Source organism: Lepidochelys kempii, chromosome 13 (genome assembly GCF_965140285.1).
Source record: "Lepidochelys kempii isolate rLepKem1 chromosome 13, rLepKem1.hap1, whole genome shotgun sequence".
In the NCBI taxonomy this organism is placed as follows: domain Eukaryota; kingdom Metazoa; phylum Chordata; order Testudines; family Cheloniidae; genus Lepidochelys; species Lepidochelys kempii.
Window position 1 is genome coordinate 37,453,028 of NC_136392.1, and position 17,055 is coordinate 37,470,082.

General features: G+C 50.8%; 1 protein-coding gene across 1 annotated transcript; it reads left to right on the plus strand.

Moving 5' to 3' along the window:
* The first annotated feature begins 1,698 nt into the window (after positions 1-1,698).
* LOC140897128 (duodenase-1) lies at positions 1,699-8,003 on the plus strand. The gene is made up of 5 exons (XM_073309470.1): positions 1,699-1,864; positions 3,036-3,180; positions 4,931-5,066; positions 5,351-5,605; positions 7,857-8,003. Exons 1-5 carry the CDS (start codon positions 1,699-1,701, stop codon positions 8,001-8,003), a joined length of 849 nt encoding a protein of 282 aa, XP_073165571.1.
* The last annotated feature ends 9,052 nt before the right edge of the window (positions 8,004-17,055 follow it).

The window sequence follows — 17,055 nt, forward strand, 5'->3', positions numbered from 1 at the left end:
CTAACACAATCCAATGGGTGGAAGCTGAAGCTAGATGAAGTCAGACTAGAAATAAGGCATACATTTCTAACAGTGAGGATAATTAACCATCGGAACAAGTGACCAAAGTCACTGACAATTTTTAAATCAAGACTGGATGTTTTTTCTAAATTATCTCCTCTAGGAATAACTGTGAAGCAGTTCTCTGGACTTTGCTTTGCAGGGGGTCAGACTAGATTATCACAATGGTCCCTTCTGGCCTTGGAATCTGTGAATTTAGGTGTGGGGATGGATGAAGGGATAGATAGGCAGGGATGGGGATGGATAGATGTACAGATGGCTGGGATGGATGGATGGATGGATGGATGGATGGATGGATGGATAGGCAGGGATGGGTGGATGGATGGATGGATGGATGGATGGATGGACAGGTGGGGATGGGTGGATGCATGAATAGGCTTTTCCATCATAAAAATGACACTCACCCTCCTGCCGTAGTAAGCCCAACCTAACCTGAAACAATTACCCAGAATTAAATCAACATCAACAAACAAATTAACTGAATAAAATATGAGAGAGAAAGCGGGGGCGGAGGGTTTATAGATGGACAAATAGATTATGGACTTGGACTGCTGCTGAGACCCTAGACGACCTTTGGGGACTGAGCTTTATTTAAATCCTGGCCCTACAGTTTCTCTTGGAGGCAGAAGTTGCTGTCGGGTTTTTATCCTGCCTTTGGTGTCCTCGGCGCCCCACAGACACAAACCCAGGAGAACCAGGATCCTTCCTAAAGCAGCTTCTCTCCCATCCCAACTGGTGGGGAATTGTCCAGACAAATGTTATTTTGACCCAACAACACCCCCTCCTCCCCCCCGCACTCCGACCTCCCCATGTGAAACTGCAGCACCAGGAGTAGTGCCCCCCTTGGCCATGTGAACAGAGCCATGCTGAGCAGGGGCAGGGAGGAGTGTTTCCGGGGGGATCCTGGGATCCTGTGCCCAGGTCTGGGGTGAGCACTTTAAAAGGGCGGGCGGCAAACTGGAGATGGGGCAGGATGGGGCCAGGCAAATGATTGGAGTGCTAGAGAAAATGCCTGGCAGGGAGAGACTGAAAGCGCTCGCTCTGTGTGGCCTCTCCACAAGTCGCGTGGGAGGTGCCTGAAGGTCGGCGTCCAAGAACCGTCGTGGAGAGACAAAGCCGGGTGCTGGGGGCTCTTCAATCCAGCAGGGAAAGGCAGAGCAAGATCCAACTGGGGAAACTAAAGCCTGACCAAATCCAGAAGCAATGGAGGGCCCAGTGTGGGACAGGGGAACCAGCTCCCCAGAGCAGGGGGTTTCTCCATCTCCGGGTGGCCTCAGACCCCGCCTGGCTACCTTGCTGGGAGAGGCGTTCACAGAACACCAGTGACCGGGAACTGGGCAAGGTCTCCGGCCAGGGTCACTCGGGAGGGCAGACGGGTCGGTCGAATGGACCCTGCTGGCCTGAACATCTGTGGATCCAGGGATCCAGGGGCAGAACAGACCAGGGGGGATTCTGCCATCTGCAGCTGGGAGGCCTCAGCACTGGCCACGTCCCCACCTGAGGGCAGGGAGGGCACCAGTGCAGGAAGGAACCCCGCCCCCCTCTGCGATGCGGGCGGGGACGTGGCTCAAGGTTTCCTCTCCGGGAATCCCCACCCCTGACACATTGCTGATGGGAAATTTCTTGGTAGCCAGGTACATGACCCTGCACTTCCTGGGCCACCTCTTCCCAGCCTCCCCTCCCCACTGTCTGCTCTATATAAACCCCGGGGCTGAGACAGAGCCACCAGCCCCAGCTCCTGGATGTGCACCAATGAGGCTGCTCCTGCTCCTGTTCCCCATGGCCTTTGTCCCACTTCATACCGGTGAGTTGAGCTGAGCGACCGGGTATTTCCCGGCCCCGGGGGGCTCACACTGGGAGTGGGGCTGAGTGAATCACAGAGTTTTTGGTTTAGGGGCCGAACCGTAAAATCTGGGAAAAGCTGGGTTCCTCCCAAAATTATTTTTTTCATTTTTTCTCGCAGAAGCAGAAACCCTAAAAAGACAGCGTTTCAAAACAAAATGGGGGGTTGTTTGCTTTGGGGTGTCTCCTTCACCCTGAAACAGTTGGGTTTGTTTTTTTTTTTTGCTTTTTGCTTCCATTTTGGGGCCTGTGCAGGGGTTTTTCACCCTTATTGTTCATTAGCTGAGTTTTGAACTGAAATGCAATTTTGAAACAAAAATTGATCCAGAAACTTTTTTTTTCTTTTTCATTTGCTTTCAACTCCAAACTTTGGGGGTACTTTTTTATTTGACTTCAGGTCACTTTAGAAGGGGTTTTAGTCACTGTTAAAAAAAATAGTTTAAAAAAACCCAATTGCTCCATTTCTAAAGGAAGCACCATTTCAAACAGAAACTCGAGATGTTTCGTTTCCCAGTGCTCACACCAAAACTTTTCTACTTTTTCCTGGAAAAAATTAATCTTTTTTTCCAGCCAAAACAATGCACCGAATTCCACCTGAATTCACAGGTACTTTTGATGCCCCAAAATTGCTTTTTTTTAAAAAGCAAATTTGCCAATTGCTTATCAATTTTTGCCCAGCTCTAGTGGTAAGAATTGGGCAATTGGGGCTGTGGGCAGCGCAGCCCACACCAAGGGCAGGGGGAAAGAATTAGCCATCGGGCTCAGGCAGGTGTCAGGCGATGGGACAATGAAGCTGAGGGTTGATAGGGAATTCCTGACCTAGTTCTCTGAGAGGGGAGATGGCTGGGGGCAGCCCCACAGACCGAAGATGGATGGGCATGTATGGGATAAGGAATGGATGGATGGATGAATAGGTCCATGTGGGAAAAGGTAGATTTGAAGTGGGTACATGTATTATGGGATATACCGGGCTGGTTGGGGTGAGGGGCTGACCGAGTGGCAGGCTGGGCTAGGGGCCCGAAGGGGCTGATCCAAGCCAGCAGGGGGCTGAGCTAAGGGATGAGGGTGCGGGTTGCACTGGGCTCTTGGTCCCACTCTCCAGCTCCCTTTTGAACCCCTTCCTGTCTCTCCAGCTCAGGTCATCAGGGGCCAGGAAGCCCCGCTTGGCTCCAGACCCTACATGGCCTATGTACAAATAGGGTCAAAGGGAAGCTGCGGAGGGTTCCTGATCCAGGAGGACGTGGTGGTGACGGCGGCTCATTGTAACTGCAACCTGGGGTAAGAAACGCACCATCCCCCACTCCTGAGCCAGCCAGTCCCCTGCCCTGGGGCTGGATCAGGGCTGGTGCCCCTGGAGGAGAAAGGCCCCGTGTCCAATTTCCCACCCCCCGAGCCAGCCAGTCCCCAACTCTGGGATGGGACAGGAGCTGGCAATATGTTGTCCCAAAGACTAGAAGCATTTATGGGATGTGAAAAATACGAATTTCACTGGGTGCCTGTTAAATTTTAAAGCCCAAACCAACCAAACTAGACCTGCCCCACAGGGCAAACATCCCAGATGATGTTTTTAGTCAGTCCCATAAGGACAACCCCTGTCATTGAGTTACTTCACTCAGTTGAAACCTAGCCTCTTCTCAAGTCTTTTCCCTTGGCCATCACTTCTCAAACCCAGACACTTGGTTGTTCGTAAGCAATCAAGAAATCCCCCGATTGCCTTTGCGGATCTGAGCCCTACTGAACAGAACAACACTGTAGGCAATGGACATAGATCAGCGCTGGGGCCCAGCTGTTGCACCAGAGACTGATCCAGTCCCCACTATTTCCTGCTATTTTCGCTTACAATCGTCAGACATTAATTCTTTTCTGTCTGTATCGTGTTTCTTGGGGTCAAAAGGGGAACACCCAGACAGAGATTAAGGAAAGATGGAGGAGACTCAATCTCTGCCATCAAGTCTCACCACTACTTCTCCTGTCCTGCTAACCCTGGAGGAGGGAAGGGGCTGTCCAGAGGGGCTGGGCCAAGCATCCTGGTTCCCTTCTGGACTTCAACATCTTCGCTGATGCACTCAGCAGCCACTCATGCCCCACACTGTGACCTCTGTCCCCAGGGTCATTTGCACAGAGAGAGTTTGGCTTCCTGTTACTGCTGTCCATGGCCAGTAGATGGCGACAGTGCATAAAAACTCTTTGATCCTTTTCTTATTTGTATGTTTCATTCCTTCCAGCCACTTTATTTCTGTGTCAGCCCAGCCAAGGCATCTGGGATTCCCCCCCTTTAAACAATTTCTTTTAATATTTCAAAGTGGCACCCAGATTAGGGCCTTACACCTTCCCATAGATATTTTCCTTCTTCTGCCATATGGAGTTCAATGATTCATAGATTTCAAGATCTTTATGATCATTTTGATTGACCTCCTGTATAACACAGACCACAGAACATCTCCCAAATAATTCCTCTTGATCTACAGAAGATCTTTTAAAAAAATCTAACCGTGACTAAAAATTGCCAGTGATGGAGAATCCACGATGAACTTTGGTAAGTGGTTACAACGTTAGTTACAGTCCCTATTAAAAACTCACACCACAAAATAATCATTGAGAAAGAAATCAAACAGAATCCTCTATAGTCCCTCTGAATTTGAAATCAATTGATCTTGAGTTTCTCAGTATAAGGTGTGTTTTCCAATCTTCTGATCATTCTTGCGGCTCTTCTCTGACCCCTCTCCAATTTATCAACATCTTTCTTGAACCATGGACACAAGAACTGGACAATGGGTCACCCTGCATAGGAGAATAGTCCATTGGTCAGTCTTTTGGGTCTCTTTAGCCAACCAGAATGGAGAAGGAGGAAGTCCATCCACATGTAGGTGCATAAGATGGTCTCTATGTTACTCAGCTGCAAAACTGTGGGTAGAAATCTGCACAGGCCAGGAGCTGGGCTGGTGTCCCTTCCAGAGGGTCTGTGATGGCCCCACCCCAATATCCAATGGGCACTAACGCCCCCATATTTTCCCCTTGGTTTTTCCAGCAACATCTATGTCTACCTGGGAGTCCAAGACTTCAAGAAGCCAGGACAGAACTGGCAACGGATCCGGGCCCGTCGCTGGATCCAGCACCCTGACTTCAGCAATGAGAACTTTGATAATGACATCATGCTGCTGAAGGTACCAACACCAGTGACCTCATTCTGCTAGGGTACCACCCCCATCCCATCAGCCAGCCCCCAGTGACCTCGCACTGCTGCAGGTACCACCCCCATCCCATCATCCTTCCCCCAGTGACCTCACACTGCTGAAGGTAGCACTCCCGTCCCATCATCCCTCCCCCAGTGACCTCACACTCACTCCCTGGACTCACATCCATGCTCTGGCCGGGTGGTGCTGCCCCTTCCCAGCCCCAGTCCCGGCGCTGATCCGGGTCCATTCTCTCTCTCTCCTCCCCATGGCAGCTGTGGCGCAGTGCGGAGCTGACCGAGTGGGTGATGCCCATCCCCCTGCCGGAGGCCGATCACCACGTCAGCCCAGGCTCCGAGTGCAGCGTGGCCGGGTGGGGTCGGACCGGAGTGAACACCACCTCCGACAGGCTGCAGGAGGCGGAGCAAGAGGTGGTGTCGGACGGGCTGTGCGGAGAGCGGTATCGGCATTACGACCCCACCACCATGCTGTGTGCCGGCAGCCCCCACGCCAAGAAATCAGCCTTCCAGGTAAATACCCCCCAGCCCAGAGCCACTGGGGGTGCAGCAAGCTGCTCCAGGGGAAGGAGCTGGGAAGGAGCTGGTCCACCACCATGGACGTGCCCCTCCCATGCTCCACTGCGCCAAGAGGGGAGCCCATCGTGCATCATGGGAGATGCAGTCCAGCTGGGGAGCCCAGCACAAAGGGTGACTGTGGAGAGGTATCTCCAGCGTTAGTGCCCTTGTGCAAGGTGCTGGTGGAAATGGGCTGAAATTTAACATGGGCTCATGCACGTAGTGTCAAGAAACAAGAATTGCTGCTCTGAGCTGGGGACTTCTCAGCTGGAAGTGACAGGGAGGGAGGGAGAAATGGGTGTGTGAGTCAACCACAGGGTGACCATGGGCCACCATCAGGATGAGGCCAGAAGAAAGGCCCATGTGATCCTGGGATTGAGCAGGTCACGTGTCTCCAGTAGAGAGGGAGGGTTTAATGCCAGCGGAGAAGGCTCTGGGGAGAGCTCAGCTGGAATCCGGTGCAGAGTTCTGGGCAGCCCTGTTCCGGAAAGAGGAATCTCAGCTGGAGCAGGTGTTGAGAAGGGCTGGTGGGACGATCAGGGGAATGGAGAACCGGTCTGAGGAGAAAGGAATAAAATACCTGGGCTAGCTCAGATAGAAGATAGGCTGAGAGGGGTCTGATTGCTCTATAAATACATCGGTCTGGGGCGGGGATGACTACACCAGGCAGGGAGACGAGCTGTTGAAGCTAAAGGGTGAATCAAATGGGGACAAATGTGGCAGGGATCAATGGAAGCTGGAGATGAGGAGAAAGTTTCTAACCACCAGAGGGGGGAAGTTCTGGAAAAAGCTCCAACAGGAGCCTTTGGGCGAGGGGTACAACCTAACAAGGATGCAGACAGAGCTTGATAAGTTCATGGATGGGATGATATGACAGGACTGCCTGTAATAGCAGAAACTGCACTTCATGACCCAGTAGGGCCCTTCCAGTCCTGTGTTCCCATAAGGGCACGAGACACCTGAAATACACCTCCCATGATTAGACATGGTTAGGCTTTGCGTTTTTAGCAAAATGTTCCAGGAAAAGTGTTGATGAAAACGGGGAAACCCCCCTTCCCTACCACATGTTCTGACCATCTCTACTCTTCACCTTCACTCATGGCTCTACTGGTGAACTCAACCCTGAGGCCACCCAACAGATAGGACCCTGGGTGAAATCCTGGCCCCATACATGTGGATGGGAGCTTTGCTGATGATGTCCGTAGGGCCAGGTTGGCACTGGAGCTGAGGGAGAATCAGTGTTCCCATCTCTCAGGAAATGGCAACATTTCAATCTTTGTTTTCGAAGAAAAGTTGTTTTTGAGGAAAAGTTGAGATTTCAACATTTTTGGCAGAACAGAAATTCCAAAAGCTGGTTTGACTCAGAAATGTCAAAATGTTTCATTGCAACATTTTAAATGGAAATGAAACATGCTCAGACGTGAATAGATTGAAACGTTTCCTTCCATGTGAACAAACTGGAGAGAGTCCAGAGGAGAGAAACAAGAACAAAAAAATATGATCAGAGGTTTAGAAAACCTTATGTAGGAGGAAAAGCTAAAAGAATTGGGCATGTTTAGGCTAGAGAAGATGAGGCTGAAGGGGCTGCAGTTCCTTAGCAGCGCATTGCCTTCTGGGAGCTGTAGTTCAGGCCTCTATTTTCCCTTAGGTAGCCCCTGCCTGGACTATGTCTCCCACAATGCACTGAGTCATGTGATTCCCATGATGCCTCAAACAGCTCAGTCAGAAGCAAATCTGAGTTGCATTATGGGAGATGTACTGCTCCAGGGAGCCAAGTTCTTAGGAGAGAATGAAGACCTGAAGGACAACTCCCACAAGCCAATGCATGGTTAGGAGAAAGCAGTTTTACACCTTGTTGAACTCATTCCAAACTAAATGTTTCAGGCCATTTTTTAAAAGGTAAAATATTCTGATTCAGGTGGAACTGACCCGAAATGAAATATTTCCTTTCAATTTTCCTAAAGCAAAAATTTAAAATTGATTGTTTTCTGTGGAAAATTTCAATTTTGTAGAAACTGCCTTTTCCACATTCTGTGCAGCTCTAGATTTCCCTCTCTGCCAACCCATTTCCAGGCTGGTTCTGTTTGGCAGGAAGGGCTGGGCCTTCAGCTGCAGAGAGCACTTGTTCCACATGCAATCTGAGATCTCCGCTGGACAGGCTGGGCTGGGTAATATCAGTCACTGATGTTCTTCTTCTTATTGGCAGGGTGATTCCGGTGGGCCGTTGGTGTGCGACGGGGTGGTCCAGGGCATCATTTCCAATGGAGATCCGGATGGGCGACCCCCCAGCATATACACAAGAATCTCCAAATTCATCCCCTGGATCAACAAAACTCTGCAGAAACTGAGTTAAAGGAGATGCTCCCCTTTAAAGGGCCAATTTCACCATAATGGGCAATGTGCCTGAGTGGAACCCTGAGGTGCTTTAGATCAGAGTATTTGTTTCTAGTGTTAGAGAAATGCTGCGAGTGGCTCAGTCCTGAAATCCTTTTGTAGCTAGAAATACCCCATCAATGTTTAAATTTTGTTATATTGTCTCCCCAAGTGTCGAGTCAATGTTTGGGACCCTATGTGTGTTCCGGTTGGGAGCAGAAATTGACAATGGAGTCTGGTATTTCCTCTGATGCGATCTAGTTTATTTACAAGGAATATCCAAAGTCCCTGAACACAGCTGGAATCAAACAGCAGCAGACAGCTCCTCTATTCACTGTACAGAGCCTGCCTCTGAAGCCAAGACTCTGTGCCCAAATGGTTCTTCTCTTAGCTTTTTCTCAGGGCCACATTCCTGTGCTTCCAGGCTATGTCTGCCTGGCTTTTTACTTTGCGTCTGACTCGCTCCTGTCCCCGGATCTCTGTGTTTATGTTGTGTCTGTCCGATCCACATGCCCCATTACCCCAGAACAAAATTTGGTGACAACCTTTCCTCCTGAGTCATTCGAATTCCCACGTGTGCACAGGGTTTTACATCAGCTAAGGGGATTCTGGAGCAAGGGTTGTATTTTCTCAGCTGAATTGTATAGGACCTCTACAAATGCTGATCATTTGTACACCTAATCCATTCCTCAAGGGTTTTCCACCATCAAAATTCCGAGCTGCAGCATGTCCTTGGCTGGCTTAAAAACATTCTTTCACCCAAGCAGAGAGCAGGAATGGGGCCATGTGACTTTGATGGCCAACCTATGACCATGAAGAGTGGCTAGTCGAATTAAACAGCCCATGACAATAGCACATTGAAATGGTTGTGTGAAATTTCTGTGATTTTGTTTCACACATTTTGAGCTGGACCCAACTTCTGTTTGTTTTCAGCATTTTTTTTTTCTTTTTTCCTCTCCCCACCCCACAAGTATTTAATTATTTATTATTTATTATTGTGATACTGACAGGAGGTTGAAAAAACCCAAAGGAAGGGAACCCAGAAAGCATCGCTGAGATACACTGGGGCAAAAGAAAGAATTGTCTATTTCCAAATATTTGGAAAATATTGAAAACGGACGCTTGTTTGAAAAACAAATGGCATTTGAAGAGAAAAAAAGCCATTTTTCTAAATAAAAAATGTTTTCTCTGAACAATTTGCAAGGCCTTTTCCATTGCTGGCCTGTAGACTGGATGTTGTGTGTGTGGATGATACAGGGTTGGGGGAGGATAATGGGGCAGTGGGCAGGATGCAGGTGCTGGGTTGAGCCATACACAAAACTGGTGCTAAATAAAAACATCTAGGCCCAGATCCTCAGAGGTGTTTGGGTGCCTAACTCCCATTGAAATCACCGGGAGCCTGAATACTTTTGAGAATCTGGGCTCCTAGCTCATCCCTCCAGGAGATCTCAAAGCTCTTTACAAAGGGTGGTCAGGATCATTAGCCCCAGATGGGTAAACTGAGGCACAGAAAGGGGCCAGGACTCGCCGAAGGTCATGCAGCAGCTAAGCCGGGAACAGAACACAGATGTCCTGAGGTGCAGGCCTTTGCTCTGGCTACTTGGCCACACAGCTTCCCAGCTCACAACAGCCCAGTCAGGCCGTCCCACACACCATGGCCCCACAGCCCCTCAACCACACCGCTTGTTAATTTCAATTCCCATCCTGTGTTTTCTGGAATCAGGACAGATCTGATACAAACTTCTCCAGCACTGAATTCCCGCCTGACCCATGTCGTCTGGGGCAGGGGCTAGGTCCACCAGGGCAGGGGAGGTCTCAGGTTACAGGATGTGAGGATGTAACATCTGCAGGGCTGGAATTACACCCACCCCCAAATCCAGTGGCTGTGGAGCAAATACAGACAGTATTGATCTGTCTGTCTCCACACTCCCCTCATAGAATCGAAGAATTGTAGAATATCAGGGCTGAAAGGGACCTCAGGAGGTCATCTAGTCCAACCCCCTGCTCAAAGCAGGACCAACACCAACTAAACCATCCCAGCCAGGGCTTTGTCAAACCGGGCCTTAAAAACCTCTAAGGATGGCGATTCCACCACCTCCCTAGGTAACCCATCCCAGTGCTTCACCACCCTCCTAGTGAAATAGTGTTTTCTAATATCCAATCTAGACCTCCGCCCCGTGCAACTTGAGACCATTGCTTCTTGTCCCTCCATCTGGCTCTCTCTGTCTGGTAACAGGGGCAGTGCTCTGTTTGTCACTGTCTGGACAAATACCAGATTCATCTGAGCCAGAGGCATGACAGAGATTCCCAGAGCTTCCCGCAGATGCTCTGGGTCCCTCCACCCCGACCTGCTGCAATAGGAAAGCCACATTCCTTTGATAGATTCATCCATTCCAAGGCCAGAAGGGCCCACGGTGCTCGTCCTGTCTGACCTCTGCGTAGCCCTGGCCTTGGGACAGCCCTGAGCTAATCCCAGCTCGAATTACAGGAGAGCTATTAGAGAAATGTCCCGGCTTGACTTACACGTCACCAGGGATGGAGAATCCAGCCCAGGCCTTGGCAGCAGCGTCTCCGAGCCTGACACTGGCTCAGCCACCGAAGGGATTCGAATGGCCAATTCCTAGGCAACGTCATTCAGATCCCCTGGGCTGGGCACTCTGGCCTGGGGGTGCGGGCAGAGGAGATGGTCTGATGGTCCCCGCTGGCCATCACCTCTGCCGCTGTACAAACAGCTCAGCATCGACATGATAGAAACCTTCCCACGGTGTTTCCTTCTCTGTATTCAGGGCAATTCTTGTTAAACAGAGTCTGTCTCCAGCCGTGTAACAAACACCGGGGGTTCTCCCACCGCTTGGGAGGGGAGACCCCTAACTGCTGAGAGTTACCCTGCGGGTTATTGCACTGCTACGCCCCACTGACCCCAGCTGGGACCTGGCCCCATTGACCTCAATGGAGCTATGTCCCATTGCCCCAGCTGGGATCTGGCCCCATTCTCCCTAAATCCCCCACCCAGAACACAATGACGAGACAGATGAAAATGACATAATGCTTCTGCAGGTACCATGCCTTTGCATCTCCCTGCTCCGAGTGATGTCAGACTGCTAAAGGTACCATCCCATCACACCACCCCCCATGACCTCACAGTGCAGCAGGTACCACCCCCATCCCATCACCCCGCCCCCCATGACCTCACAGTGCGGCAGGTACCTCCCCCATCCCATCCCCCTGCCCCCACTGACCTCACAGTGCTGCAGGTACCATCCCCATCCCATCACCCCGCCCCCAGTGACCTCACACTGCTGCAGGTACCACCCCCATCCCATCCCCCTGCCCCCCATGACCTCACAGTGCTGCAGGTACCTCCCCCCTCCCATCACCCCGCCCCCTGTGACCTCACACTGCTGCAGGTACCACCCCCCTCCCATCACCCCGCCCCCCATGACCTCACAGTGCTGCAGGTACCTCCCCCCTCCCATCACCCCGCCCCCCACTGACCTCACAGTGCTGCAGGTACCACCCCCATCCCATCACCCCGCCCCCATGACCTCACAGTGCTGCAGGTACCATCCCCCTCCCATCACCCCGCCCCCATGACCTCACCATGCTGCAGGTACCATCCCCCTCCCATCACCCCGCCCCCCATGACCTCACAGTGCTGCAGGTACCATCCCCATCCCATCACCCCGCCCCCCATGACCTCACAGTGCTGCAGGTACCATCCCCATCCCATCACCCCGCCCCCACTGACCTCACAGTGCTGCAGGTACCTCCCCCATCCCATCACCCCACCCCCATGACCTCACACTGCTGCAATTACTGCCCCATCCCATCCCCCCCACCCCACAGAGCACATGGCATCACAGTGTTGCACAGTTGTTAAGGGGTTGCCCCACTTGCTCCCATCTGGCCCCATCCCCCTAGGACAAGATCCATCCCCCAAGAGGAGTTTGATTTCCCTTCTCTCTCTCTCCCCCATCATGGCTGAGGCACAAGGCCAATCTGACTGAGACTGCGGGCACCATCCCCCTGTCCCGGAGGGAGGCGAAGGAGGGGGCTGTGTGCAGCGTGGCCGGCTGGGGCCTGGCTAGTACTGAGGAAAACGCCAGCCTCCCCAACCATGCAGGAGGTGGAACTGAAGGTCATGAGAAAGGGCCTGTGTCTGTCTCAGGCTTTTCTGCACTATGCCCCATCCAGGATGCTGTGCGTGGGGGACCCCCAGAAGAGGAAGGCGTCATTCCAGGTGAGTGTGGAAAAGGGGTTCCTAGATCCTAGGACTCAAGGATGGAGGGTAGAAATTAGGGACCAAAACAGGCCAGATCCTAGGAATCAGGCATGGAGGCTAGAAAGCAGGGACAAGAAGTTGGCAGGTCTTTTAAATGAGGACTGGATCCCTATAATTTGGGACAGGAACTGGCAAGATCATAGAAATCAGGGACAGAAATCAGCTGGATGTTCAACATGTTCTGTAAATCAGGGACAAAAAACCAGCCACATTCTGGAAATCCGGGATGGATCTTAATAGTGAGAGACAGATTCTAGAAATCACAGTTGGGAATCAACTGGATCCTAGAAGACAGAGAGGGGGATTCCTGAATCAAGAACCAGGAGTGGTTCCGAGAAATCAGCAGGAGATCCTAGAAATAAGAGGCAGGAGTCAACCAGACGCTGGAAATCAGAGTCAGAAATCAGGGATGGAAATTGAGCAAGTTAAAGAAATTGGGGATGGATGCTAGAAATCAGACACAGGAACTGACCAGATCCTATGAATCAGGGATAGGGGCCAGCTGGATCCCTGGCCCATGGGGTGGGAACCCTGGGGGTGGGAGAAGACCTGGGAGTGACTTGACCGTGAATCCCCAGGAAGCGGGGTATGGAGGTGGATTTCAGGACAGTGAATAGAGAAAGCAGCCCACCCTTTGCTTGGACATCAGTAACCCCACACCTTGTGTTTGTTTCTCAGGGCGACTCCAGGGGCCCCTGGTCTGTGATGGGAAGGCCTATGGCATTGTCTCCTAGGGCAAACTTCATGGTTCAGCACCCCTGATGTTCACCGAGGTCTCCAAATACGTCCCGCAGATCAAGAAAACTCTGCACAAGCTGAAGCCTTAGAGGGGAGCATCCATCTCCTCCAGCGTGAGTGGAGAGAGAGCTGGGTATTGCAGAGGCATGGTTGGCTTGCTGGGTATTGCAGAGGCATGGATAGATGGATGTGTAGCCAATGATTTTAGTTGATTGTTCATTTATTGTGTCATGTTATGATCAATTAACATGTGATGTCATATATAACCTCTGTATGGTAAATAGAGTTACGTTATGGTAAATAGAAGGATAAGATGGATCAGTAGTTAGAGGGAATAGTTATGTATTACGTATCTAAAAGACTAGGTAAGGAGGGCTTAAATACAAGGCCTACAGGCTGAGGCCTGTAACATTTTAGCTGAGCCATACTACGCCACAGGCTTAAGAAATGCTTGACATAAGTAAGTGAACAAAGAATGACCCTATGCCACAAGGTTATGGGAAAAGATGTACCCGTGGGTGATAGATGATAGATGGATACTGCAGAATATTGGACAGATGGACATGGCAAATGAGAAGACAGATGCATGTTGCAGAAGGATGAATGGATGGATGGATGGATGGATATTGCAAGAACATGGACAGATGGACATTGCAGAAGGATGGATGGAGGGGTGATTTGCAAAAGGATGACTGGATTGATTATGAATAGATGTTGAAGAAGATCGGGTGGATGGATGTGGCAGATAAGAAGACAGACAGCTGAATATTGAGAGGAAAGATGGGCAGAGAGCTCCTGGTGTTCCAGAGAAATGAACAAACAACCAGTTGAGCCTGCTGTGAGATCTCCCTCCAGTCAGAACTTACTCTTATTATTTTCCAAGTCTGCAGTCTCTGCCCTTGCCTTACAGATTCCATTCTATGTTTCTTCCCCACTATCTTTTAAAAATTCATATGGACTCCCTTTGCTGATATCCCAGTGCTTCCATATCCCATCAAACTCTGTAAGGATTTGCACGGAGCAGAGAAGGGGGTTCCCTAGCTCGTAGCTTTCTGCCATGTTAGATCATGATTCCTACAGAGGGCAGCTCACCTACTTACCAGATGAGTGGTCGGGGGTCACCAGTGTTGTCATCCGTTGGCTGTGTGTGTGTTTTCTGTGTGTGCTGCACCAGCTCTAGCCAGGTAGCCCGTACAGCAGATTTCTATCAAACTGTCCAAGAAGACCTCAGACTCGGTTCAGTGGCAAAGGCGCTCAGCCAGGTTTATTGCCAACAATGCACAGTATTAGTGCCATATACGTACTAGAGGTACACTCAGTACCTGTATGCCCAAGACTATGGACTCGACTCCATGAGGGACTTTCTACTCCCCACTCAGCTGAACAGGGACACCCGCTCTGTGACCCCTCTTTTATACACCGACACAAACAAATTATGTATTGCCCCTCTGACGTGGTTAGTTACCACCCTTTACCTTGTACTTGGTGGTTTGCTCAAAACATCTCTATCCATAGAATCATAGAATCATAGAATATCAGGGTTGGAAGGGACCCCAGAAGGTCATCTAGTCCAACCCCCTGCTCGAAGCAGGACCAATTCCCAGTTAAATCATCCCAGCCAGGGCTTTGTCAAGCCTGACCTTAAAAACCTCTAAGGAAGGAGATTCTACCACCTCCCTAGGTAACGCATTCCAGTGTTTCACCACCCTCTTAGTGAAAAAGTTTTTCCTAATATCCAATCTAAACCTCCCCCACTGCAACTTGAGACCATTACTCCTCGTTCTGTCATCTGCTACCATTGAGAACAGTCTAGAGCCATCCTCTTTGGAACCCCCTTTCAGGTAGTTGAAAGCAGCTATCAAATCCCTCCTCATTCTTCTCTTCTGCAGGCTAAACAATCCCAGCTCCCTCAGCCTCTCCTCATAAGTCATGTGTTCCAGTCCCCTAATCATTTTTGTTGCCCTTCACTGGACTCTCTCCAATTTATCCACATCCTTCTTGAAGTGTGGGGCCCAAAACTGGACACAGTACTCCAGATGAGGCCTCACCAATGTCGAATAGAGGGGAACGATCACGTCCCTCGATCTGCTCGCTATGCCCCTACTTATACATCCCAAAATGCCATTGGCCTTCTTGGCAACAAGGGCACACTGCTGGCTCATATCCAGCTTCTCGTCCACTATCACCCCTAGGTCCTTTTCCGCAGAACTGCTGCCTAGCCATTCGGTCCCTAGTCTGTAGCTGTGCATTGGGTTCTTCCGTCCTAAGTGCAGGACCCTGCACTTATCCTTATTGAACCTCATCAGATTTCTTTTGGCCCAATCCTCCAATTTGTCTAGGTCCTTCTGTATCCTATCCCTCCCCTCCAGCGTATCTACCACTCCTCCCAGTTTAGTATCATCCGCAAATTTGCTGAGAGTGCAATCCACGCCATCCTCCAGATCATTTATGACCTTATCTTTAGGTCCAGATCATTTATGACCTTATCTTTATGACCTTATCTTTAGGAGGGGTCGGTGTGTCCCTGTATCATCTTCAGGGAGTGTGTTTAACTTGTATGGGGGGTGTTTACCTTGTATTAGGATGTTCTGGCACGATCCTTCTGAAATGTGTTTGTGTGAACACTTAGTGCCTAAGAGTGCTTGTGTTTTTGCAATGACAGCCCTGGTCTTGGCAAGTTCATGTGTCGGATGGGGAACCTGCAAGCAGGCATCTGCTTAGTTACAGGGCCTGAGTTTTCCTCATTGCCTGGCTCTTACTAACTTTACTTTATCTCAGCAAGGCCTGACTTAAATTCAGGCCTGAGGTCTAACACCAGGCTCCTTATTGCAGGCCTCATGTCTCAGGATCTCTTTTTTGACTACACCCTTCATGTCCATCCACCCCATCTATCAATCCATCCTGCCATCCATCCCTCCTTCTCCCTACACATATGGAAGTCTCCATCCCTCCCTCCCCACACACCCTCTCCATCCATCCCCTGACTGTGTTACCCATGGCTGTAATATCTCAGCTTTGTTGGTTCCTTCACCTCCGCCATGTTTGCTTGTTAATTTCATTCTGTCTTCTGTCTGCCGGCATCAATGGAGTCTAGTGACATTCAGCCTTTGTCGGTGTTTAATTCCTTCCAGGGCCTTTAGAACCAGCCAGCGGTATCATAGACAGCCAGGCCGGCATGTGCAAAGCCACCTGCAGGAGTGAGATGTCTAAATCCCATTGACTTTCAGTGAGAGTTGGGCCCCTAGCACCTTGACCCCCCGCCTTTACAATTCCCCACCCATCCTGTCAATTCCTGGGGCCCAATCCCACATAAGCTCAGCGCCCAGCATCTCTCAATGGGGGGTTATGGGGACATATTCAGAAGCACTGAACAAGCAATCTCCCCCCACGAGGACATATGGCCAGGTGCAGGTACACAGTGGAGTCCACTCAGCCCCTCACCCAGTGCAATGGGAACAGCTCCTCATGAGATCCAGCCTCACCCTACACAGCCAGCCTTCATGTGAGGGTGGGTGGGAAATGGACATGGGGCCTTTCTCCTCCTTAGTTCCAATAAAGCCCTAGGATGGGGACTGGCTGGCTCAGCAGCATAGGGAATGGGACATGGGGCCTTTCCCCTCTCGGAGCGCTGACTCTCCCATCCAAGACTGGCTGGCTCAGGGAGGCTGAGAATCAGATTAATTGTTTTTGCCCCGGTCCCCAGTCCAGGTATCTGTGGGAAGCAGTGGTGTCACAGAAGGGGGTATCTGGTGTCCCTGACCCACGTCCCTCCATCCAGCTCACATCCGCACTGCAGGGGAGGGGCAATTGGTAAGGATCAAGGGGCCAGGTTCCCACCAGAAGCTGAGCTGACTGTTGGTCAAACCACAGCTCCCACCAAAGCGGGGCGAGAGCTCAGACTCTGTTGTTAGCTTCTGAACCACTTCCCCCAGCTTCATTCCAGATGTGCACGGTACCCAGCAGTACACAGGTGCCAGGGGCACAATGGGGGTCCCATCTAGGTGTGTCCCCA